At 36.8% G+C, this 26,666-nt stretch overlaps 1 protein-coding gene across 3 annotated transcripts in view; it reads right to left on the reverse strand.

Annotated features, from left to right (window-relative positions):
* The window catches only part of VPS50 (VPS50 subunit of EARP/GARPII complex), a 133,372-nt gene extending 112,003 nt beyond the window's left edge, over positions 1–21,369 (reverse strand). Inside the window, exons 1-2 of one of the 3 annotated variants that reach the window (XM_058725087.1) lie at positions 21,187–21,369; positions 13,865–13,933 (exon numbers count right to left, since the gene is read on the reverse strand). In XM_058725087.1, the coding sequence (XP_058581070.1) occupies positions 13,865–13,933; positions 21,187–21,219 (102 nt within the window). In that variant the 5' untranslated portion in view covers positions 21,220–21,369. The remainder of the gene's footprint in view (positions 1–13,864; positions 13,934–21,186) is intronic. The other 2 variants (XM_058725085.1, XM_058725086.1) reach the window with 2 other exon arrangements.
* Positions 21,370–26,666: the final 5,297 nt, after the last annotated feature.

A 26,666-nucleotide genomic window follows, 5' to 3' on the forward strand; every position in this document is an offset into this window, starting at 1 on the left:
TTAAAAGAGAAGGCAAAGTCACACAAACATCAAATCTGCATAATTAAGAGTGCATGGAAAAGAAAATACCTCTTCTGTACCAAAACTCAACTTATAAAATATACTAACCAAAAAAGGTCAAAGACACAGTCATCACTGACATAGTATGCAATCAAATACTATAAGTAAAGTAAGAAACCCTGTGTCCTAACAGAAGAAGCTGCATTGGCGGGGGGAGGAGGGGGGTGGGGGGGGGAGGGGGGGAGGGTCTACAACAAACACACTAATCTACATAACACCCTGGACAATGAAGCTGAGGAACAGACCTGGGTTAAAACCATACTACTTATAGAAAGGTTTCCAACTAACCTACTCATGGGCAACCTCCAAGCATTTAATAAAAATTTGAAATGAGTGAGACATGAAATAGAAAACAAGATCAGGGGCGCCTGGGTGGCTCAGTCAGTTGAGCATCCGACTTCAGCTCCGGTCATGATCTCACAGTTCGTGGGTTCGAGCCTTGCGTTGGGCTCTGTGCTGACAGCTCAGAGCCTGGAGCCTGTTTCAGATTCTGTGTCTCCCTCTCTCTCTCTGCCCCTCCCCGTTCATGCTCTGTCTCTGTCTCAAGAATAAATAAACATTTAAAAAAAATTAATAAAAAAAAAGAAAACAAGATCAGATATTCCTGGAAATCTCCCTCCCTAAAAGTCCATAGGCATTTGAAATACCAGCTTCAGATGCTGCAAACTGAGGTAGGGAAAAAGACCCAAGTCAGGATATGGCAATATCCTCCCTAGGAATTTCCTCCCTGGGAATTTCACAGCACCACTAACAAACAAATGTAGTTGGTACCATTCAAAAAAAAATTTTTTTTTAATATTATAAAAACTGCTAAGATTGAAAACATCAAGTACGAAGTCAAGCAAAAATTCAAATAGATTGCAATGAATGAATACTTTCATCTTAAATGTATAAATGCCAAGGATATCTAACTCCATGTTGAAGTTCTCTATACACTACCTAATTAAGTGATCTGAAGGTAAAGACACTTAGGTTTTAGTTACAACTCTGGTATTAGCTTTGGGTAATTTAGTCTCTCCGTGCCTAATTTTTTTTTCATCCGTAAAGGACAAACATACACATACGATGACAGTGAAACAAATATCCAAAGTTATTAAGAATGTCAAAGGGAAAACACAATTTCAGTTATAAATATCTCACAAGTGTACATTCTACAAAATGTAATGAATCTGTAAAAGGAGTACAATCTGTATATGTATATAAAAGGTCAAATGCCATTCGTTCTTGGAGAACTAAGCAATTATATCACAGAGAGCAGACAAACCCATAGAATTTCAAAGAACAGACACATAACACATGACACTCTAAGTAACCTAGACTAAGGACATTGGCATAAAACCGAGAAAGGCAGGAAAAGAAACCTAGCACACAAAGTAGAATTCAACCCAAGACAAATGCCCAATGCTATATCCCTATAAAATACCCTCTCCTTTCAGACAAGTTAGTGGCTCCTGTGTGAAAACAATACATCCGAACTCATTCAGACAAACTCCATTGTGCCTACATCCCAATCACCTCGTTCCTTTTAATCCCAATGCACCTGCAGGCTGCCAGACTCTGCTTCTACCTAATCATTCTCTAAATGTTTCACTACTGTTAGTGCTGCCTGCTCAATTTGATTATACACCTTTGAGAACTGAGATTTCTCCTTATTCTCCATCATTATGCTCCACAGTGCCAAGGCACACTGTAGATAACAATCACTGATCTAACTAAAATTAATTTATCCAGTGAATTGTATGAAAAAAAAGGAGAACAAAAAGAAAGGAAAAGACAATATGTTGTTTTGACAGTCAAAACTTTCCATAAAGTCTTAATAAAATGTCTCTTCTAACTAGAAATAATAATAAGTGTTAAATGATTTTAGGGATACTTTAAGCATGTAAATTAGAAAAATAAACAGAAACAGCTAGATTGTACATTCTCAACACAAATACTCCATAATTTTGCCATTATATAAACTGGTTTTCTAGGATTGGTGATGTACAAAAATACATACTTCTTCACCTCGAACCAATTTTGCAAGTCAACATATATGTACGAGGCAAAACTTTACATAAACAAAATGAACAGAAGATTTCCTACAAAAAAAATTAAAATGCAAAATCAAGGGAATAGAATATTAAATGAAACTTCTTATACCATATAAAAATAAGTGATTTTTTTAAAGTGACAATAATATTCGATACTTAAACTCAGTTTGAGAATAAAATATTTCCGTCTTACAGACTGCTTTTACTAATAAAATTCTTTAAAGGATTTTATTTTATCATAAATCTTACGTCACATAGTAACTAATACATATTATCATTGGAGTGGTACAAATGCTCCCAAAAACTTGAAAATCCAAAAATAATTTGTCAATGACAAACCATCAAAATGTGCCAGAACTTGCTTGTTAATGATAATCCACTACACTTCAAATAAAGAAAACTAAGCAAAAATACAATGGCAAGAACAGAACAAGTCTCTCTTCCATACTATCATTAAGAAATAATCTGTTAACTTTCAAAGCTCTGTTATCATACCTTTCTCCATCAAGTCACATATTTCAATTTAACATTTATTTTAATTCCCACTATACAAAAATTCTCTATACTAGGTAATAAAGAAACAAAGCTGAGTAAAAAAATAGCAGCTAAAATAACAGGAAAGGTCAGATGAATAAACAATGCCCCTGCCAGGCATTACTTAAGGGAGTACAAACAAAACACAGGGGTATCAAAGGGCAGTGAGTTCACATCTGATGAAAAAGGTACCATTTAGAGAAGATAGAACAGGCAAAATTTCAAATTTGAGAAATGTGGGGAAATAAGGCAGCAAATACAAAGCAAAGCACAAGTAAAAAGTGTAGCAGGAAAGCATACAACAGGTTAAACATCAGACAGTGGCTTCACAGGGTAGAAAAATGTCAGCGGGAGCATCTACATATATACCAAGAGGCAATAAAATGCAACAGTTGAGATTTTTTTTAAACCAAATAATATATTTTTATATACACTAGAGCCATATTTTCCCTTTACTAAAAATAAAATACCTTAACACATATCACTGTGCCAGACACTATATCAAAAAAGTAAGCATAAATATTCAATATATTCTTAACGTAATAAACCAAGCAGGATTATTTTAGGAAAGTGGTAGAAAACAAAGAAGTTAGTCAATATTTTAGAAGCTGTCTTTTCCAGCAGTCACAATACACTGTAGGATTGCCTCTAATTCTACCTAGCCTATTTTTTTTCCATTTTGATCCATCTCTGAGATAAAGTGATAGGAACATACATATAAAATGCACATCATAAATGTAACTATGAAAAATGAAGAAAAACAATCATAACAGAAATTTAAGTGAACATCTTTGTTTCAGCCAAGCCATTTTTCCTCTCAACATAACAACAAAAGGTTTTATGAGAACTGGGGATTCAAGTCTATGAAACAATTGGAGCCCTCAAGTGTAAGGTGTTATAAAACATTTCCAGTATATTTATGGTTTCTAAGGAAATAGGCTATAACTTTACAAAACAATTTCCCACTTAAGAGTTCATCTCTTAAGGGAATATATTCAAGTTTAGGAGAAAAAAAAAGACCACAGATTTTGCATTTAACCACTACTTCTAAATTATACAAAATACCATGCAAATTAAAAATACAAAATCAAGTTCAAATTTTTCAGTTCTATTCACTTTTGTAAGTGTAAAAAGTGGGTTATGACAACTTCACAGTTCTCCTTACCATTATTAAATTCAATTTTCTCTTTAATTTTGAAAAGCAATTTAATCTAATTTTTGAACCCACAGAACAGCCTGGAAATTTATAATCTCCAACAGTAGATCTTTATTCAAACAAAAAAAGATGAATGCAAAATCTTCATTCCACAAGTCAAGTTTCAAAACCCCACAAAAAATGTACAGAATAAAAAAATGAAATGCAAACCAACTTCCATTTCCATGACTGGTTTATTAGACTACAGTTCACATTACATATCTGAATAGCAGACTGCATTGTGTTGAGAGGGAATGAGGTAGAAAAAAAAGAAATTTTATCCTTGTAAAGCATGAATTAAGGTTTACCAAGACAAATCTTACCAAGACAAATGCTGTGGTTTTCTTTTTAACTATTTGCACATTTCTTCGTCAATCAACATAAAAAAGCTACTCTGTTATAATAAATTCTAAAAATGGAAATTACAGTTTTATCAAACTTAGTAACACCTTACAGCTCGAAATGAGAGCAAAAAATGTTTAGCTACCAAAATCTATACAGAGCTAAAAGGAAGAACAAAACATCAAGTTTTCAATATGCAATCAGTGTTACAAAAGTCATAAATCATTGAACAAAAATAGTTTTGTTTCAGATGAAAAGGATTCAAGATCAGATACCCTAAAACCATACATATACCATATAAATCTGTAATGAAATGCCAGATGTTGGCTTACGTGGGGAAATGGTACATTTTCTTAAAATCCCACTAGAACAATAATGATCCATCAAAGCAGCCAGCTCATTATCAGTTTGTGTTTGTGTGTTTTAAATAAAACATAGCTTTTAAAGCCTGTTTGTGTTTGTTTTTGTTTTGTTTTTTCCAGGCTTTCAATGCCATCTAGTGGAATACTGGTGAGGTTACAATGAAGGGAGATTTTGAGAAAATGATTTATAGATTTTTCTAGAAGGTTATTAAAGTGGCATTATTTTAATCCAGATTTACAACATATTTAAGTGATTGAAATAATGTATTTTTAATCACTTTCTACATAATAACAGCATTCCAAATGGACACATTTGTCTTTAAAGAAAAAGATCAAGAATACGTACTGATGTTATTCACAGAAATATAATTATTAACATACGGTAAAAATACAAAACTAGAAAGCAAACATTTCATACGTAATACTCTGCCAAGTATTTTTATTTACTTCTTTTACTTAACAGTTATATTCTTAACAGGCATTTTTATAAATTTATTTCTATTAAAAGGAAAATATTAAAGATAATAGCTTTAAGACATCAAATACACATATATATGTATATATTTATTTTTAAGCTATCTTTAAAAACTTCTAAAGTTCAGCGAATAACATCAAGCTGCCTGCCACATACCTGTCCATTTGGAAGCTAATACTAAAGAAAAGACACATCACAAACTGAAGAGAGAAAAATCCAGTGTATAGTCTGCATTCTGTTTTTCTTTTAGTTTTAAAAACATTTCATCAGACCCTTTTTCTTTTTTTTTCAATATATGAAGTTTATTGTCAACTTGGTTTCCATACAACACCCAGTGCTCATCCCAAAAGATACCCTCCTCAATACCCATCACCCACCCTCCCCTCCCTCCCACTCCCCATCAACCCTCAGTTTGTTCTCAGTTTTTAAGAGTCTCTTATGCTTTGGCTCTCTCCCACTCTAGCCTCTTATTTTTTTTTTTTCCTTCCCCTCCCCCATGGGTTTCTGTTAAGTTTCTCAGGATCCACGTAAGAGTGAAACCATATGGTATCTGTCTTTCTCTGTATGGCTTATTTCACTTAGCATCACACTCTCCAGTTCCATCCACGTTGCTACAAAGGACCATATTTCATTCTTTCTCATTGCCACGTAGTACTCCATTGTGTATATAAACCACAATTTCTTTATCCATTCATCCGTTGATGGACATTTAGGCTCTTGCCATAATTTGGCTATTGTTGAGAGTGCTGCTATAAACATTGGGGTACAAGTGCCCCTATGCATCAGTACTCCTGTATTCCTTGGGTAAATTCCTAGCAGTGCTATTGCTGGGTCATAGGGTAGGTCTATTTTTAATTTTTTGAGGAACCTCCACACTGTTTTCCAGAGTGGCTGCACCATTTTGCATTCCCACCAACAGTGCAAGAGGGGTCCCGTTTCTCCACCTCCTCTCCAGCATCTATAGTCTCCTGATTTGTTCATTTTGGCCACTCTGACTGGTGAGGTGATATCTGAGTGTGGTTTTGATTTGTATTTCCCTGATGATCAGACCCTTTTTCCAAAAGAAGAAATGCTATCTATTCTGAGAAAAGACATCACAACACCTTCAATCTCACTGAAAAAACTGCAGTCTTGGGGTGCATAGATGGCTCAGTCCTTTAAGCGTGGGACTTCGGCTCAGGTCATGATCTCTCGATTTCTGAGTTCGAACCCTGCATGGGCTTTGTGCTGACAACGCAGAGCCTGCTTAGGATCTTCTGTCTCCCTCTCTCTGCCAGACCCCTCCTCACGCTCTCTCTCTCTCAAAAGTAAATAATCATTTTAATTTTTTTTTTTTTCAACATTTTTTATTTATTTTTGGGACAGAGAGAGAGACAGAGCATGAACGGGGGAGGGGCAGAGAGAGAGGGAGACACAGAATCGGAAACAGGCTCCAGGCTCCGAGCCATCAGCCCAGAGCCTGACGCGGGGCTCGAACTCACGGACCGCGAGATCGTGACCTGGCTGAAGTCGGACGCTTAACCGACTGCGCCACCCAGGCGCCCCTCAAAAGTAAATAATCATTTTAAAAAAAACTTAAAAACTGCAGTTTTCCCAGTATCTTCACCTTCCACATCCAATAAAATCCTCAGTCCTAAATTATTTTAAAATGTCTCTCAAATTTAGCCCTTCTCCATTTCCTAAATTTTAGAAGTCTTTTCATGGATGCTAAGAAGTCAAGTCAAATTCATTTATCTTACTTCACAGAAGTATTTTACACGTGAGAAAACATTCTGCACAAACTCCCAGAATGTTATATAAGAGAAGGTATACAGTAAATATTTGTGGAATGCATCAAACATACAAACAAAAATACTTTCTTATATTTAGACAAATGTATTTTCAAGTTTTGACTGCAACAGAGATATCTTTTGTCCTCTTGGCCTATATTTGTCTTACATGAAAAAAGTCAAAGGCAGGGGCGCCTGGGTGGCGCAGTCGGTTAGGCGTCCGACTTCAGCCAGGTCACGATCTCGCGGTCTGTGAGTTCGAGCCCCGCGTCAGGCTCTGGGCTGATGGCTCGGAGCCTGGAGCCTGTTTCCGATTCTGTGTCTCCCTCTCTCTCTGCCCCTCCCCCGTTCATGCTCTGTCTCTCTCTGTCCCAAAAATAAATTTAAAAAAAGTTGAAAAAAACGTTGAAAAAAAAAAATTAAAAAAATTTAAAAAAATAAAAAATAAAAAAAAGTCAAAGGCATAGCTAAACCAACCATGTGTAATAGTAAACCTAGCTGAATCCTATCTGTATTTATGAGTTAGGAGAATCAGGGCCTTAAAAACAAAAAAAAAAAATTATCTTTAAAGAATAATATCAGAAGGCAGAAGCTCAGAAAAATTCATAAAACAATATTAACATTAGTACTCTTTTCTTACCAGTACTCTTTTTATATGTAAGCATTATGGAAGAACTATGGAAAATGTTTACTTAAAGTCAAGATACAGATTTATAAGGTTCCAAATATTAATATTTTTAATCAGGATTCAACAAATACTCTCAAATGCAACCCTAATAAGTTCTGTAACTAGTAACCATGTGGCTATTGTTATTATTATATATTATAATAAATTTTGGTCTCAAGTCTTCATAAGTCTTGTAACCAATTAAAATAAGTGAAAATCTTTCACATAATTCAAAAAGTATAAATTTCTCCAAATGAATAACAAATTTAGTCAGTAAATACTATATAGATCAGTTTCTTCTATCTTTACTTCAGCATGAAAGTCCCATTAATTTGAATTATAACAGAATCCATTTCCCAGTAATGAAATTTTAGGTCATCACTAACTCTTTACTGTTTCCCACAAAAACTGTCAATAAAATTTCAAAAATTTTCTTCTACAAAAGTTCCTGTAGTTCCCCTTTTTCCATTCTTGTCACCGTGTCCTCCACTTGGCCAAAGATTCCCAAACACTGCTCCACATTGGAATCACATGGGGATTTCTTAACACTGCTGACACCTGGCTCCACCCCACATACTGTCACTTAATTAGAATGGGGTAGGGCCTGTGGGTTATTAGTTATTCTAATATGCAGCAAAGCTTGGACACCACTGATCTTACCTCTGAATGATTTAAGCTAAGATTTTTGAAATCTTTCTCAAAGTTTCCTTTTCTATAGAAAATGCTGCAAATAATCCTATTTTTTTTCTTCCTACACTATTTTCTCCACCAAAATTCCAAATTTCCAGTATATGGATTATTTGACTCACATCTCTTAAAATGGAATACAGTGTCATGCTGTCCATAAAAGGCAGAAGTTGTACTAGATGATTTCTTTTTTTCCCCCCAAGTTTATTTATTTATTTGGGGGGGGGGGGAGAGGGGGAGGGAGAGGAGAGAGAGAATCCCAAGCAGACTCCACACTGCCAGTACACAGCCCAACGCAGGGTTCAAACTCACAACCCCTGAGATCATGCATGACCTGAGCTGAAACCAAGAGTCAGACGCTTAACCAACTGAGCCACCCAGGTGCCCCGTACCTGATGACTTCTAAGGTTTCTTCCCACTCAGAATTTATATAGTTCTCAAAACAACAACAACAACAAAACAGTCCTTTCTAGACTCTCAAGCACACCTAATGCCCTTCTTCAGTTTTCCTTAACCATCTGCTTTCTGTAATGAGTTGCACCATATGAAATTTGCCAGTATTAGATTATTTTTAACCTAAACAAACAGCCTTTCTTATGATTCATCCTAACATTCCCCTTCTATTTATTCTTTACACCAGAACCTTTTAACATAACACAACCCAAGCTAAACCATTTCCTTCTTGAAAACCCCAGTGAAATCTCACTTCCTTGTTACAACTTAGATAAGAAAAGGAAGAAGACATGGGTCCATATAGAAAACCAAGGAGGCCTTTTTAAAAAATGTTCTACATACATATACTTGAATGAGGTAAAGCATTAGATGAAGTAAATGTTTAAAAGTTTCTCTATACAAGTATTTACACAGACTACTTAAGAAGCATAAATTGGATTTTTTACTTCTGGCATTAGAATATCAAGGGAACCCAAATTAAGACAGTGAGATGGGTTCTTTTGGTGGTGTTTTTTTGTTTGTTTCTTTGTCTGTTTTTTTACTGATGATTCAATATTTGTATATATTGCAACATGATCATAGTAAGTCCATCACCCAGTACACAGAATAATTTTTCCTTGGGTAAGAACTTTAAAATCTACTCTCTTAGCAACTTTAGAATATGCAATACAGTATTATTAACTATAGTCACCATGCTGTATGTTATGTCCCAATGACTTATTTATTTTGTAACTGGAAGTTAATACTTCTTGACCCCTTCACCCATTTTGCCCACCCCCAAACCCCTTGCCTCTGGTAGCCACCAATCTGTTCTCTATATCTATGACTTGTTGCTTTTTTTGTTTTGTTTTCTTTTTAGATTCCACATATAAGTGAAATCATATGGTATTTGATCATATGGTCTTTCTCTGACTTTTTTTACTCAGTAAAATTCATTCAAGGTCCATCCATAGTGTTAAAAATGGCAAGACTGCATTCGTGTCTGTGGCTGATAATATTCCATTGTTATGTATTTGTGTGTATATGTGTGTACACACATACACACACACACACACACACACACACACACACATTTACTTTAGCCATTCATCCATCTATGAACACTTAGGTTGTTTCCATGTCTTGGCTGTTGTAAATAACGCTCCTGTAAACATGAGGGTGCATATATCTTTTCAACTTAGTGTTTCCATTTTCCTTGTAAGTGGAATTGCTGGATCATACAGTAGTTCTATTTTTAATTTTTTGTTGTCCACAGTGGTTGTACCAATGTATATTCCCACCAATGGTAAACAAGAGCTTCCTTTTCTCCGTATCTTTGCCAACTTGTTATTTCTTGTCTTTTTGATAACAGGCAATGTAACAGGTATAAATTAAGTTCAAAAAATATCTACCCAAGCCAAATAACTGGGTAGCTTGCTTTTTAAACCTAGTAATATACTGCAAGCATTTTCTCTGCAATACGTTTCACTAAGTTTAAAACCCAAGCTTCAGAATAATTTATAGGAAACCATTTTTGAAACAGAAAAGGAAGGAGGAACCTACATTGACTACTCCATGTGAAAGAGCCTCCAGCTTCACAGTCTACATTACCACTCTATTTCCTTCATAGTATTTGTCATACTTTGCATCACCTGTTTACTGCCTATCTTCCCTCTGCTTGAACCTAGGTAAGCTCTCTGGCAACAGAGAAGTTTTCTCTTGTCTACTGCTATATTCAGTCCCTAGAGAATGTCTAGCACAAAACAGATGCTCAATAAAATTTTGAATATGCATGGGGAAAAGATCAGAAGGCAAAGTTAACCTTGACTGTGTTGGTGATTTTTGTGATTTTTTTAAGTATCTTTTTCTGTTTACCGTATTTTTTGTTCACAGTATATACTAACTTTTTATTACAGGAAAAGGTTATTTTAAAATAATAATTTTAAATTCATGTTTTACATTTTGTTGAAATATTTTTAACAACTTAAAAAACTCAATATAAAAGTTGTTTTTTGAAGCCACAGAAATTCAATCATCAAGAACTAGCCGTGACACTAATTTTAAGACAACTGTATGAAAATAAATCATGTAAGGGACACCTGGGTGGTTCAGTCACATAAGCATCCAACTCTTGATTTCAGCTCAGGTTGTGATCTGACGTTTCATGAATTTGAGCCCCTTGTGGAACTCTGTGCTGACAGTGCAGAGCCTGCTTAGGATGCTCTCTCTCTTGCCCTCTCCCGCTGCCCTCCCCAATGTGCACATACACTCTCTCTCTCTCTCTCTCTCAAAATAAATAAATAAACTTAAAAAAAATAATACTTCTATTAAAAAAATAAATCATGAAAAATATATATCACCATCACTCATCATCAGGGAAATGCAAATCAAAACCACAATGCAGTATCATTTCACATCTGGTAGAATGGCTATCATCAAAAAGACAAAAGATAATGACTTAAATTAGTGAGGATGTGGAGAAAGAGGAACCCTGTGCGCTGTTGGTGGGAATATAAATTGGTACAGCCACTATGGAAAACAGTATGAAGGTTCCTCAAAATAATTAAAAATTCAGCAATCCCATTTCTGGATATATATCCAAAGGACATGAAAATACCATCTCAAGGAGATATATGCATTCCCACGTTCACTGCAGCATTCCAATATCCAAGGTATGGAAACAACTTAATTGTCAGTCAAAAGATGAACACATAAAGATGTAGTACGTATATACAATGGAATTTTATTCAGCCATAAGAAAGAAGGAAATCCTGCCATTTGTGACAGCATGGGTGGACCAGGAGGGGCATTATGCTAAGTAAAATAAGTCACATAGAGACAGACAAATACTGTATGATATCACTTACATGTTGAATCTTAAAAAGTCAAACTCATAGAAACAGAGTCCAGAATGTTGGTTACCAGAGGCTGAGGGGTGGGGTAAATGGGGAGATGTTGGTCAAAAAGTACACACTTCTAGACAGAAGATGAATAAATTCTGGGGATGTAATAAAAACTTTATATATATTATATATATTATATATATGACCTAACTATAGAGTAACATCTAAATTGTGTTTTGGGGGTTTTTGTGAGAGAGAGACAGAGACAGAAACAGAGTGCAAGCAGGGGAGGGGCAGAGAGAGAAGAAAATACAGAATCCAAAGCAGCTCCAGGCTCTGAGCTTCCAGCACAGAGTCCCATGGGGGGCTTGAACTCACAAACCTTGAGATTATGACCTGAGCTGAAGTCAGACACTTAACCAACTGAGCCATGCAGGTGCTCAAATAACATCTAAATTATGAAACATATACTCAGCATTAAAGTTATACCAAACTACACTGTATAAGGGCATTTCTGAACACAAGTCTTCTTAACTCTTAATTTCAGTCCTGAGTAGGAACTTCACCCATCTCAAACTTGGTGTACTGACTGGAGTTTCACTACTCTCCTGATCCAGCAACTCTTAAAGTCTCAAAAATATGCAGAGGAGAAGGCAGCAGTCAGCTCACCCTGCAGCACTTGTGATGTTTCCAGAGAATGCACAGAGAGAACAGAACAAGCACAAGGATTTATGAGCTTTCTTGAGTAAGGCTACATTTAAGCCCAATGCCATGATACTAATTTTACTATTAATTATTTTATAATTTAACTCAGCTTCTTAGTGAGTGTCAATCAGACCAATGCCCCAAGCTTAATCATCACCTGAATCATATACATACCCTGATCATATGATCCCAGACTAGCCTCTCCACCCAGAAGCAGTCATCTCAAATTACACACCACAAGCCACTGATGGGGCTGCGGGTGGGGAGGTCAGTGAGGAGACTGGGTAATGAGATCATTATAAATTCGCTACCTACAAGTACTGGAAAAACATCAAGGTGCACAGTGTAAAAGACAACAGGGGTGCCTGGGTAGCTTAGTCGGTTTAATGGCCAACGTGGGCTCAGGTTGTGATCTCACAGTTTGTGGGTTCAAGCCCAGCATTGCGCTCTATGCTGACAGCTCAGAGCCTGAAGCCTGCTTCCGATTCTGTGTCTCCCTCTCTCTCTGCCCCTCCCTGGCTTGTGCTCTGTCTCTCTCTCTCAAAATAATAAATAAACATTAAAAAAAAAAAGACAACAAATTTCACACAAGGTTTAAAAACAAAGTTCTTACGCAATACAACATCTAATGCAATCCAATTTAAGGCATGTTTATAATGCATGATAATCTTTTTTTCTAGAGTCAAAGAAATAAAAAGAATTGTCAATTAGGATTTATGGTTATTGCTTAGTTCCCAATTTCATCACATGCAATAATCTTTTATAACATTATATAAAACTATTCAAAATGCCTCTTTAAGGTTTTTGTCAAAGTCATTTCATGCAAAAGGGCTGGCTGGAATATTATCATATTTGGAGAATATGTTTGGGTCTGCTCCCAAATAAAGCCTAAGCTGTAAATACAAAATTCACATTAGGGGATAAGGCTCCTCACGGGGATGGGAAATCACTCTCCTGAGCAGCTGACACTGAGGCGTCATGAGAGGACTTATGATTGCTGACCAAGAGAAACAAGCCCTATGTATTAAGATGCCAGACACAGGAAACAAATAGTATTTTGAAATATCATCCTCAAGTTGAAAATCACAAGAGCAGACATTCAGAAGATGATGCTTTGATCTGTGATGGAGCCGCTATTCACCAAGGCAGCTTCAAATGGCAATATCCCAGAGTGAGGAACAGCACGGTTGTTTTTTGTTTTTTGTTTTTTTTAACAATGGTTAATAATTCTCCTGAGGGAAAGCCAACTAGCTTTCAAGTAACACCTATTAAAATATGTAAACATAAGTTCACATGAATCAGGAGATTAAAATCTAAGATATTTATAATTTATTATAAACTATGCTTTAGCTACTTACTCAAAAATGTCTGCTCCATAACAAAAATATATTTGGCTCAAAATGTTACAGCATAAAAAGTAAATTATTTCATTTTATTTCCCCAAATTACAGCATATAAATCAATAAGTTTCATATATACATATAAAACTGGTTTCAGGCTAAGAATTTGATACAATAATAAATTCTAAATTTATCAATTTTGCATTTTTCTGTTTCACTATAATGAATCATACTGCATCCCAATGAGTAAGGAAAGCAAAAACAAGCCCCAAGCCCACTATACTATAAAAATTTACCTAGTTTTATCATAACTACCATCTTCCTGTGGGAAGGAAAAGCTTCTGTGAATCAATTATTATCCAAAGGCAATATTATTTTTTAAGGAAGTGAAAAGTCATGCTCACACATATAGATCAATACCTTTCCAGGGACCCGGAGACTCTCAATGGCACCAAGATCACTAAGGTTCTCCGGAGGGCTTTTCAGACCCTTAAAAAAATAATAATAAAAAGAATTTTAATTCTGCTGCAGAACTATAAAATGATAGGACATATTTACTAAAATAGAAATCACCATTAAAAACAGAAATTTTCCTGCTTTAAAATATATAGAACGTATGTTCTAAAAACAGCTGTCACTTAATATACTTAATATGTATTAATATGATATTAAATAGTATTTAATAATATTATTAAATCAAGTAAAGATGTACTTTTGGAAGTTTAAAATAAAAATATGATATGACATCTTCATAACTAATGGCTGAAGTCTAATTTAACCATAGTTTAAAAACAACGAAAAGAAAATTGGGTGACAAAAAGCATTCTATAAAAGGACTTATCTATTAATCATTACCAAATTCACCTGATAAAAAGGAACAAGTATTATGATTCTCTGATATAATACACCAACCAATTGAGCTAATCAAAGACTTTTAAATAATGCTAATTGCTTAATTAATACGTAAGTAATCCCTTGATTCTACCTGATTATTTCTCACCAATGCACCCAATTTGTACTGTATAACAAATCTCCTATCTTGCTGCTTTCTACTGTTCTTTAGCTCCCTGGTACCTGGTAATTTCTATATTCACAATCTACTGAGGGACTCTGAAAGTCTCATTTGTACCAGGGAAAGTGAACAAGACAGAAAGAAGTTAGCAATCTAACTTTTCTTTGAAAGCCTCTTTTTAAACATAGGCTATTCAAAGCAGATAACTAAAATCCCTGTAAATATTAGTCTGTGAGGGGCACCTGGGTGGCTCAGTTGGTTAAGTGTCCGACTTCAGCTCAGGTCACTATCTCAGAGTTGTGGGGGTTCTGGATGGGGCTCCAGGCTGACAGCTCAGAGCCTGGAGCCTGCTTCAATTTCTGTCTCCTTCTCTGCCCCTGCCCTGCTTGCACTCTGTCTCTCTCTCTCAAAAATAAATGAACATTTGAAAAAACTGTGAGCAAAATTAGCTGATGCATAAATTTGAGGTGAGTTTTGTCCTTTAGGTACCTTATACTGGTCCTTTGATGTCCTTAGTAGCCAAAATATATGGTTTACTTAGGTTGACTATTTGAGAGTTAGAGCAGAACTTGCTTATTTTTAAACTATAGAGCCATGTATTCTATCTTCCCTATTATAAAATATGGCCAGTCATGACTACAATTTTTTATGACAGCAGGTGCTTTGCCCCACTCCCAAGTATTCCATTACTCCCAGAAGACTCCACACCCAGGTTTCTCTCACTTTCATTCTCTCTCATATTCTCTCTTTCTACCCCTCTCCCTCTCTCTCTCTCACACACACATACACACATACATGCACATATATATACATAAACGCACAAGTGTAAAACTTCATAATTTGATTCAAAAGCAGGAGCACCCCTAAAATATATTTTAAAAATATAACTGCCATGCCTTTTAAATAAATATTTTTAAAAGTACAGATTTGTGTAATCAATCCAACAGAAATTCTTGGAGGAATATATCACATGTAATTTTCTCTTTCCCCAGAGCTACTCAGTAAAGAAACCAATGCCTTAAATGTAAAGTGATACACACTAATATCTAGGAAAGGGCCTTACCTCCAGATTAGTCACCCCATATAATAATCTGCTAATACTATATGGCAACTTTCTAACAAATGTACAAAATAAAAGTCGTAAAAATTGGAAACCCTATTACATGTTGGGAAGCACGGGAACTCAGTGATGCAGGGAATGGGCTCTGTGGTCTTGAACAACTTACCTACCTTGCCTGTCTTTATATTCTAATTATGGTGACAATAATGCAGAGGCCAGTGGTAAGGAGTAAAGGAGATTATGTATGTGAGAGGCCAAAAACAGTGTCTGGTATATGGCAAGCATTCTTTAAGTGCTAACCATTATTCTGAATATTACTGTGATCACAGAGAAATGCTTATCTTTTATCAAAACAGAAATGAGGAATTACATAAGTGTCTCAGAGCACATCTGACACTCACCTGTATTTTTCACATAAATGTCTCAGAGCACAACATCTGACACTCATGTGTATTTTAATATTAGCAAGTTTATTAGCAAGTTTATAAATTTCTATTGACAAAAAAGAAATCATTTTTATCTTTACTTCTCTAAAGCAGGAATTCATGGTTATAACTGTAGTACTCTGCTTTTACGAAATTGAAACTCACTGTAATCATTAACCATTATTTGATTTTCTTTTATATTTAGTATTTGTTTTGAAAATTTTCTCAGTTTAAATTTATACAAAGCTCAGCATAAATAATACCTGCCTCTGATCTCTTTTGCACTGTTTGTAGGAATACAAACTGGTGCAGCCACTCTGGAAAACAGTATGGAGGGTCCTCAAAAAATTAAAAATAGAACTACCCTACAACCCAGCAATTGAACTACTAGGTATTTATCCAAGGGATACAGGGATGCTATTTCAAAGGGGCACATGCACCCCATTTTTATAGCAGCGCTTTCTACAATAGCCAAATGGAAAGAGCCCAAATGTCCATCGATGGATGAATGGATAAAGAAGATGTGGTATATATATACAATGGAGTATTACTCGGCAATCAAAAAGAATGAAATCTTGCCATTTGCAACTATGTGGATGGAAATGGAGGGTGTCATGCTAAGTGAAATTAGTCGGAGAAAGACAAATATCATATGACTTAACTCATATGAGGACTTTAAGACACAGAACAGATGAACATAAGGGAAGGGAAGCAAAAATAATATAAAAACAGGGAGACAGACAAAACAGAAGAGACTCTTCAATGTGGAGAACATACAGAGGGTTAATGGATGGGTTGTGGAGGGGGTGGGCTAAATGGGTAAGGGGCATTAAGGAATCTACTCCTGAAATCATTGTTGTGCTATATGCTAACTAATTTGGATGTAAATTTAAAAATATATAAATAAAAAAGTTTTTTTAAAAATACCAGCCTCTGCACTTTTCTTTGCCCAAAGCACATTTTAACACTTCAGACTACTTCTATTATGCCTAAATGAATCTTCTATTTCCATTTATGAGACTAGCAACTAAATGTCCCAATGATCAAAAGGAGCATGTGAGGTGATTTCTGCCTCTTTCTCTCTTCAGCAAAATTCAACGTAGTGGCTATACTCAGTCCTCAATTTCTCTCTAACCCACCTAATCCAGCTTTCCTCCCCACCACTTCATGAGAAGTGCTATTGTCAGGTCACCAATGACCTCCATGCTGCTTGATCCAAAGCTCATTCTCACCTTCTGCCACCCATCTGCTGCAGCATTTAGCACAGGTGATCACTCCTTTCTCTTTTCAATTCTTTACGTGGCTTCCAGGACCCACACTACTTGGTTGTTGTCTTTATCCAACATTTATCCAACAAATATTTATTCAGTGTCTGATAGGGGACAGGTGGTCTTTGAGATGCTGTGGTCTTTACCTCACCAGCTGCTCCTTCTCAGTTTGCCTTGCTAGATCCACCCTAACCTTCCAGCATTGAAATCTCAAAAGCTCCAACCATGGACTGTTTTATATCCACACTCAATCCATGGGTGATCTTAGCCACTTTATATACCTTATATATGTTTTTAAGTCCCAAATTTTTATCTACATCCTGTGCTTCTCCTCAGAAATTCAGACTCTTAGCCAAGTGCCTATTTTTAATCTTGCCACTTAAATATCTAAAAGAGGCTTTTAAAAAGCAAGTCTAAAAACTTTCTGCCTTCCCTGAATCTATTCCTTCCTCAGCCTTACCCATTTCGTTAAATGGCAATTCTAATTGAGGGGGCCAAACCATCTGGAATCAACCTTAATGCTTCTCCTTCTCTCACAGCCCAAATCTGATCTGTCAAGAAGTCCTGTCAACTCTAAATTTACAATATACCCACAGATCCAGCCTCTTCTCAATCCTTCCACCACGAGGACTCTGTATAAGGCCCACATCCTCTCTCATTCAGATACTGCAATAGCATCCTCATTGTTCTCCCTTTTTTTGCTCTTTTTCCCTCTTCAACCTATTCTTTAAAAAGAGGCCAGTCTTTGCTGGCAGTGAGGAGCCTGCTTAGGATTGTCTCTCTCTCCCTGTCTCTGCACCTCCCTCACTCTCTCTCAAAATAAAGAAATAAACATTAAAAAAATAAATAAGTAAATAAAAGAGGCCAAAAATGTCTTTGTGAAGTCCACATATGTAAAATGGCATCACTCCTCTGCTTGCTATTTCAATCAAAATGGAAGCATGGCTTTGCTATTAGTAAGGAAAAAAGTAGTAGGAGATGAGGTCACGATGAGGTCCTGTGTGATCCGGCTTCCTGCTTTCGGCTCTCATCCCGACCTCATTTTCTACTATTTTCTCCTCACTTTACTCCACCCACACTGGCCTCTGTTCCTCAGCTATGGTCCTGCCTCAAGGCCTCCACATTTGCTCTTCCTTCCACCCGGAATGCTCCTTCCCAAATATCCACATGGTTTGCTTCCTCACTTCCTTCAGGTTTTTACTCAAATGTCACCTTCTCAGTGAGGCCTTCCACAGCCACCCTATCTAAAATTATCAACAACCGCAAATTGCCAACAACTTCCAGACCTCCCTATCCCCTATTCTTCCAAAGCATTAATCCCTATGTCTGCCTGAGCACTTGTCTGATTTGTTCACTGCTGCACACCCCCAAACTTAGAATAGTGCCTGGCACATAGTGCTCTGTAAACATTTGTTGAATGAATTGAAAAAACAGAGGCCAGCATAATAGAGAAAGCTGTACAACAGACCTCATATAAATAAACAGAGCTAACAAATCCCACCCTCCCACTCTTTTCCAAAGCAAGATCCTTGCAAAGCTGAAATGCCAAAAAAAACCGTAAGTTTCATAGACCTTTCATATCTCTCCACATTAACAATATTATTTGTATATTCTTTAGCCTCACAAAAAAGAAACATCTTTGTGTATATGTATTGTAATACTACTACATTTAACCCAATAATAAATGTTACTAAATAAAAATCTCCCAATGTAACTCCAGGCAGCACTCTATTTTCACATCTTAAAGATTTATGAAATGTGCATTCGTAACGATTAAATATGTGGAAGTCAAGCCATAAATAAATATAATTAGGATGACTTTTAAAATCTGTGTAAAACTTCTAACTTTACTTCACTTTTTACACAGTATGTTCCAGTTATTTTGTATGTGTTCTTTAGGGTTTTTCTATCCTAAGCACTGATTTGAGCTGCTCAAGTCCAATAAGCAACTGATTGAGGCTGAAGAGTCACCATTTACACAACAATTCACTACATTTAGGAGATCTAAACATATCACGGGTATCTGGACTTGTGTTTTTTCTCTCCCTCCAGTATTACAAAATAAGGTTAAAAACCAATAAAACAACCAATGTTGCTATACAGTGATGACTACACTGAACTATATGGCAAGCAACATGACAGAAGACCAAATTTAGCTGATGCACAAAAAGTCCAAATTCAGCATTCTAGAAGCAGTTTAGGAGTAGTAGTGATATAATGTATATTGGTGTAAAAATTAAAGAGATACTAAAAAAAAAGCAAACAGATACCAAAAGTCAGCCTGAAATCATCTACTATTGTTACTGCAACAGCCTGCTTCCAGTTTTCCTGCTTTCTCAGCATCAGTGCAGCCACTGAGATGAACTCTGTGATCAAGCACTTCCTTCGTAAGACCCAGATGCTGTGTTAACTCCTTGATCTCTTTAGCTTCATCATATCATATGAACATCACCATCAATCTGACACCATGAGATACGTGTTATCATCCCTATTTTAAAGATGTGGAAACAAATACTCAAAAAGGTGACTTCTTCGGGGCGCCTGGGTGGCGCAGTCGGTTAAGCGTCCGACTTCAGCCAGGTCACGATCTCGCGGTCCGTGAGTTTGAGCCCAGCGTCAGGCTCTGGGCTGATGGCTCGGAGCCTGGAGCCTGTTTCCGATTCTGTGTCTCCCTCTCTCTCTGCCCCTCCCCCGTTCATGCTCTGTCTCTCTCTGTCCCAAAAATAAATAAAAAACGTTGAAAAAAAAATTAAAAAAAAAAAAAAGTGACTTCTTCAAGGTCACAGAGCTACTACTGGATGGAGCAAGATGCAAACATCCCTGAGTAACAAGTGGTATGAACCATAATACCAGTACTCAACAAATGTGAGGGATCGCCACTTACTTAAATCTTTTATTATTCACAGAACTTTTTAATTTTATTTTTGTGACATTAATAATACAATTTAAGAGGAGTAAAATAATCACGTAGGACTCATGTATTCTTCACAAGATATCTACCATTTGTAACCTATTCAGGTATCTCTCAAATTCTGAATTCTCAAATAAGAATTTAATTTGGAATCTGTTTTCTAATAAACAACAAACCTAACTCACAAATGAAACTTTCACTAAATGACTATCCTTCATATTCTCCAAAGTTCTCAAAATCTCTAATTTACAACCCTGAATTAACTTCTCTCATATAAAAGTAATAAAGTATGGTCAATTACGGTGAAATATTAGAGTTGAATAAATAAAGATATATAAAGTCATAATTTCTTGCTTGAAGAAAGCTGAGACATGACTAGGAAGTCCATAACATTTAGGAGATGGAATAAAAAGCAAAGTTTTCTATTCATGAATTATCATTGTGGCAAAAAATAAAAGACCATTATTTTGCCATAACAATGATTTTTTAAGTATAATTTCTCACGCATTAACTTATTGGTGACTCTCAGAATTGTAAGATAAGATTAACAAAAATAATTATTTTCATTTTAGCATCTGGAAATTTAGGCTATAAGGTTTGGGAACTTGCCCAAAGTCACCAAGCTACCAATTCTGTCTTCAACTCATCCACTTTTTTTTTCACTCTTTCCAGGTCATCTCTATTGCACAGACCTCACCCGCCTACCCAGGCCACCTGCTCAGAGACGACAGGCAGCCTGGATAAAGGGAGTCCTGCAGGCAGCTGGGACTGTCACTGGAACGACGGCAAAAGGGAGAGGAAGGGAAACCAAGATAGCCTTCATTGAAACTCCCTCATTGACCTTATCTAAAGGAATGTTTCTGGGACGCCGCTACCCGCCTGAGCAGAGCTCCGATCAGGGCGGCTCAGATTAGTTTTCCAGGGTGTGCCCCGACTTTCCAGTGCCCCTGACACCTGCCACCAGCCATACCTTAGGTGTCCGCCCGTCCCGGTCCAGAGACAGACCATCTAGACTTCTCTACCAGCAGAAACGAAGGAGGCCTTTGCTTCAGCCTCTGCGACTTACCTGTCGGGTCATAAGAGATTTGATTTTTTGCATGTCGAAATCGTGAAAGGGGTATTCTGTGGCAAAGAACTGACAAATCACGCCCAAACACCAGACAGCTGGCCGGTACACAGGGAAGCCATAGTGAGTAGTCACGTGGAGCTGCCGACCCTGGTCATCCTCTCTCTTTCCCTGAGCATGCTGGGAATTGTAGTCTTCCGGTTACCACCGACACCCGCAATGAAGAGGAGAGGACAGCCCAGGTACTACATTTCCCAGCAAGCAAAACAGTGGACGCTTCAGTTAAGCCTGCAAATCTTGCTGCTCTGAGTGACCACGGCGACCGCCTGTCTTTACAGAATTCCTTGCCCTTGCTAACTCCATTGATAAAACGAAAAGCTAACTCGTAGGTGACCTGGCATTGAACGACAGGAACAAGCATTGAGAAGACAGTATATAAACCAGACTGACGTGATTCCCCTAAGAGTATAATGGAGGAAACCCCACCTAGTAGAGACAGGCGGAGTGGGAGGACCTTTAGATTGACGTGACAGGAACTTAAGGGAAGGCAGTCTCCCAGAAGTGACCTGAGAACCTGGGACTCTCTAGCTGGCTATGGGCTTGGCCTGAAGAAAGGTGTGGTCCAGGTTGTCCAATAGGCAGCTGTCCAGGGTTAGGGCTGTTCTTCCTCAGTCTTGGCATCCACTGCAAGAAAAAACTATAAAACCCAAAGATTTAACCCCTACCTATTTATTTCACTACCTTCCTAATCTAAGGCAAGTCAAGATGGAAAATGCAACAATAATAAGTACACATGTCACTTTAAAGTTCTCATTTCAACTTTTAGCAATTCAGTTAAATTGAGGAAGGTAGAAGAGTCTTTCGGGTTTAATTTAAGGAAGAACTTTCCAGGGGCACCTGGCTGGCTCAGTTGGTGGAACATGTGACTCTTGATCTTGGGATTGTGAGTTCAAGTCCCATGTTGGGTGTAGAGATTACTTAAAAAAAAAAATTAAAAAAAAAAAAGTTCTAGTTATGAGAACACCGGGGGGGGGGGGGGGGGGGGAAGCGACCCAGCACTAACAACAGGTAACAATTATTGAGCGCTTACTACATGTCAAGAACTCTGCTAATAGCTTTACATATATTATCTCATTTATCCACATAAGCATCCTATGGGGTTGGTACAATTATCCCCATTTTATTTTTTTTTTCAATTATCCCCATTTTAAAGATGAAGAAACTAAGGTATGGAGAAACTAAGTAACTTGTCTGAGATTACTGCAGACATGCAAGCAGAAACTGAAGGACTGATTATGCAGATGTTGGGTTTTTTTAAGTTTATGTATTTATTTTGAGACAGAGAGAGAAAGCACGAGGCAGGGGGGAGCAGACAGAGACGGAGGGAGAGAGAATCCCAAGCAGGCTCTGCACTGTTAGCTCAGAGCCCGACATGGGGCTCAAAACCATAAACCGCAAGATCATGACCAGAACCAAAGTGGGCCACTTAACAAACTGAGTCACCCAGACGTCCCCAAGATGTTGCTTTAAGTAAGAATTTCATGTATGGTGTTGCAGAGTGAGTCCTGAAGGGTGGTAGCAATAATTCTTTTTAAATTTACTTTTAATTAATGTTTATCAGAAACCCATGATTTCAAAAGTATTTCTTAGGACAACTGAAAAAGTGTTGAAGTGTGCCAAACTAATGAAAAAATTCGGTAAAAAAAATAGCATGGGTGGTACTAAGATATGGCAAAAATAATAAAAGTAGTTTGCAAATGACTGAAGTTTAGAGGACCTTACAGAGGTTATTTCCAGTTCTGAAATTATTATTTGACTTCAGTGTCTTGTCTTTTGTCTTTGTCTCATTTTTACCAATGAGGTTGTAATATTTGACCTAGGGTTTTTGTAAGCATAAATGAGATGATGTAGGTGAATGCAATTTATACATTGTAAAACACCTTACAATTATGAAGTATTCTAGTCACAATTCTTCCAAGTTCTCTGCTCCAAAAGAACCACGCTGTGCATACTTCTGTCGTGCTTAACAGTTCTTTTTGAAATTATGTTTCCCTATATGCTTCTCTGTTATTTGTACCCCGTAAAAAATTCCAGGTACTTTTGGGCAACCCTAGTTTAGTTTATTCTTTACCTGCTCTGGTCTTTATTGCCAGGCAGTTCTTACTGTATGAAAATCTTCAATATTTAAAAGTCTCTGAAAGAACCAAAAGGAACAGAAACTGCTGACTATATTGGCATGTAAAATGAAACCCAATTCAATTTTTGATTGTTAGGCACTAGGCGACACTACACTAAGCACTTTAGATTAGTAATATACAGTCTCAGTCCTCAAAGAGTTTACAGTCTAGTTGAAAAGCATATATTATAGCTGATCCAAGACCAGTAGTTCTCAAACCTGACCATTCAAATTCACTGGCGGAGTCTGCCATTGCTAATGTTTTCTTTTAGGTTCTTTGTTTAAGATCCTCAGTGATTCTTATAGGCAGCCAGCTCTAGAATTTCAAATCCATTCTTTAGAAATGAGAAAATTTTTCCATCTCAGGTTTCAAGGTCACACATTTTAAAATTAGAGCTTGAGTCAGAACTAGAACCCATATCCAAACCCAGAATTTTCCCTTTATATAGTCAATACACGAAGTTACAAGTGACAAAACAAAAAACGTTTTTATTCCATGTATTTGTCTTTTTCTATCAGCCAAATCGGGGAAATGAGAGTTTTCTGTATCTCCGTGACCCTGAAAAGTCAAGAAAGCATTAAAACTTTGTTTTACTCTAATACTCTTAAGTTTTAGTTTATTTCTTATAAACTAAAAAGAAATGAACAATCCAGTCTTCTAAAAGTTTAAAGGCTGTAACTATAATGTTGAAAACATGTAAAGTAAATCAGTGCTATTGTCTAAATAAACTATATTTTCTAATTCAGTGTACCCTAACATGATAGAAAATAATTGAGCCATACGTGATGCATTTTTAATTCCCTAAACTAAACAAACAAACCTAGAGCCCTAAAGGACACTTTTTAAAAGGTGAAGCATGTTATCTCATTTCCATTTTTCAAAAATGAATGTAAGGCTTATTTAGGACTTGCATATTTCCCTGAAGGACGTTAGTGGTAGGCCAGAGTAAACTAGTGGAAAGTTTGGATGGCCTGCCAATAAGTCTTAAGAAAGGCTTCCTGGATGGTAGGCCCTTGGTAAAGGAGTGACAGCCCCATTTTTGGAACATCAGAGCAAAGAGTTTAAGTTGATCTGGACAAGGCAGCAGCATTAGCAGGAAAGTAGGATAAGGGCATATTTCTGGTGGCCCAAACAAAAGGAGCCTTTGGAAACTTAAATAAAAGCTGGCTTGATTAGGAAGATGCATTTCAAATCATCCTATAAACATGAAAGCAGCACAAAGTTGTGGCCTCTCCAGGATGAAGTAACTACACTTTCGGAGCAAGGAGTAGCAAAAACAAAAACAAAAACACTTACTGAAGGTAAAGCAGTGACCTGGAGAAGAGCCCAGGAAGGAAGACTGCTACATAGTCGTTTAGCAGCCACATGAGGAGACCTAGGCTTCTGGGAGACAGAACTGTACAGGAGTGAACACCAGCACAGCCAGAGGCGATTGTGATGGCCTCCTCTAGAAGCCAGGTCTTTCCAATAACCTGTAAATTGAAATCTAATTACAACATAAGACAGTGCTTTCTTTCACCAGTTCTTAGTCCCCACTATTCTACATTGACCTTGGCATTGGCATTTTACCACTTTTCCAATTCTTCTTACCATTCCAAAATATTCATATGCTACTAATAAATAATGAATGCAGGGGTTTGAAATGCATGTAGCAGACTGCTTGCCTTATGAAACAAGACCAATCTTATTTACAATTTAAACTAGAGGATAAATAGTGTGACGTGAAAAGCTGCAAAAAAGCCCTTCCCTAAAATCTCCCCCCAACACAGTGACTCCTTTCATTGCTTGAAATTTTATTTTATTTTTTTTACTTTAGAGACAGGGGAGAGTCAGAGAGAGAGAATCTTAAGCAGTCATGCTTAGATCAGAGCCTGACATGGTTCTCAATCCCATGTCCCTGGGATCATGACCTGAGCTGAAATTAAGAATTGGACACTCAACTGACTGAGCCACCCAGGTGCCTCTCATTGCTTGAAGTTTAATCACCATAGATATAGATTGATTAATCAGACTTTTCACTTTAAATGTAATTATAACTAAGATCAATAAATAGGCCACTGAAAAGTATAGTACAGCAGAACCCCTCTGTGGGTTACAAGTCAAATGTGAGATATTGATGGTGGGAAATTTCTTATATAATAATAAAGCACTTTAAACCATTTTCAGCAACCATGTAAAAATTGACAACAGTTGAAGTTCTATTTTATCATTACCTTGTACGACTTCCTGTGCAAACATCCTGTATTTAGAAATGACTGGGACCCGTAAGAGTTTATGCCCACCACCCGCCACTAGAGGGCGCCTTGCATTGCATATGCCACGTAGCACTTTCCCCAGGCGTTAGGTACAGGTGTTGCCGTTTTTCCGTGTGTGCCATGACATGACAAGATCACAACTATGATTCATTTTGGCATTTGTTTATATAGTGTCTGTTATCTCCTATTTCATAAAATAAAGGACATTTTAAAATATCATGCAAAAAAACAAAAAATCTCAGAATAAAAATCAGCCCTTTATATTGAGTAAACCTAACATTAAGAAAAAACATCACTACATTGTCTTCATTTCTCTCATTTTGCCTAGGGCCCAAAAGGTTTCCTTATGTGCCAGCACTGGGTTCGAAAAACACTGGAAAGAGCTTATTTTAAAAAGACAATTAGAGATTAATACTGACTTAAAAGATATGAGGGAAATCTATGTGATATCTATATTTCTGAATTATATTTTGTACAAACCAATATTAAAATTATATGCACTTCTTAACATCAGCTGAGAATCAGAAGACATGGGCCAACGAGCATTTGGCGTTTATTTCTCAGGGAACAACTTAATAAAAATACTAGTTAGGCACCAGGTAGGTGCTAAGGATCCATAACAAATTCGACTGGTTTCTGTATTGGAGTTGCCCAGAGCAAAAATAAACATGCAATAAAATTAATTGAGATTAGTGAGATAAGTGCTGCAGTAGATACATGTCCAAGATTTAGAGGCACCACAGAGAAAACTGTGCTATAGTAATTACCTGGGAGGAAGCTCTGGCTGTTTTTCCGTATCATGGAGAGATCATAAAATGACCTCTGGAGAGGCCTCAGGTTTTCCAAAAGTCACTTACTCTCTCTCTCTCTTTGCCTATAGAAGCATTTCTGGAAGTGTTGGGAGCCTTAATGCAAAAAGTGTTTCAAAACTTGGATTCCAAAATAACTATCATTCCTTTTTTTTTTTTTAACCCTTAATTACGCTTGGGAATCTCTTTCCTCTTATCATTTAACTCCTTCAAGTGAGCCTTTATGGTTAAAAATGATT

Source organism: Neofelis nebulosa, chromosome 4, assembly GCF_028018385.1.
Source record: "Neofelis nebulosa isolate mNeoNeb1 chromosome 4, mNeoNeb1.pri, whole genome shotgun sequence".
Lineage (NCBI taxonomy): Eukaryota > Metazoa > Chordata > Mammalia > Carnivora > Felidae > Neofelis > Neofelis nebulosa.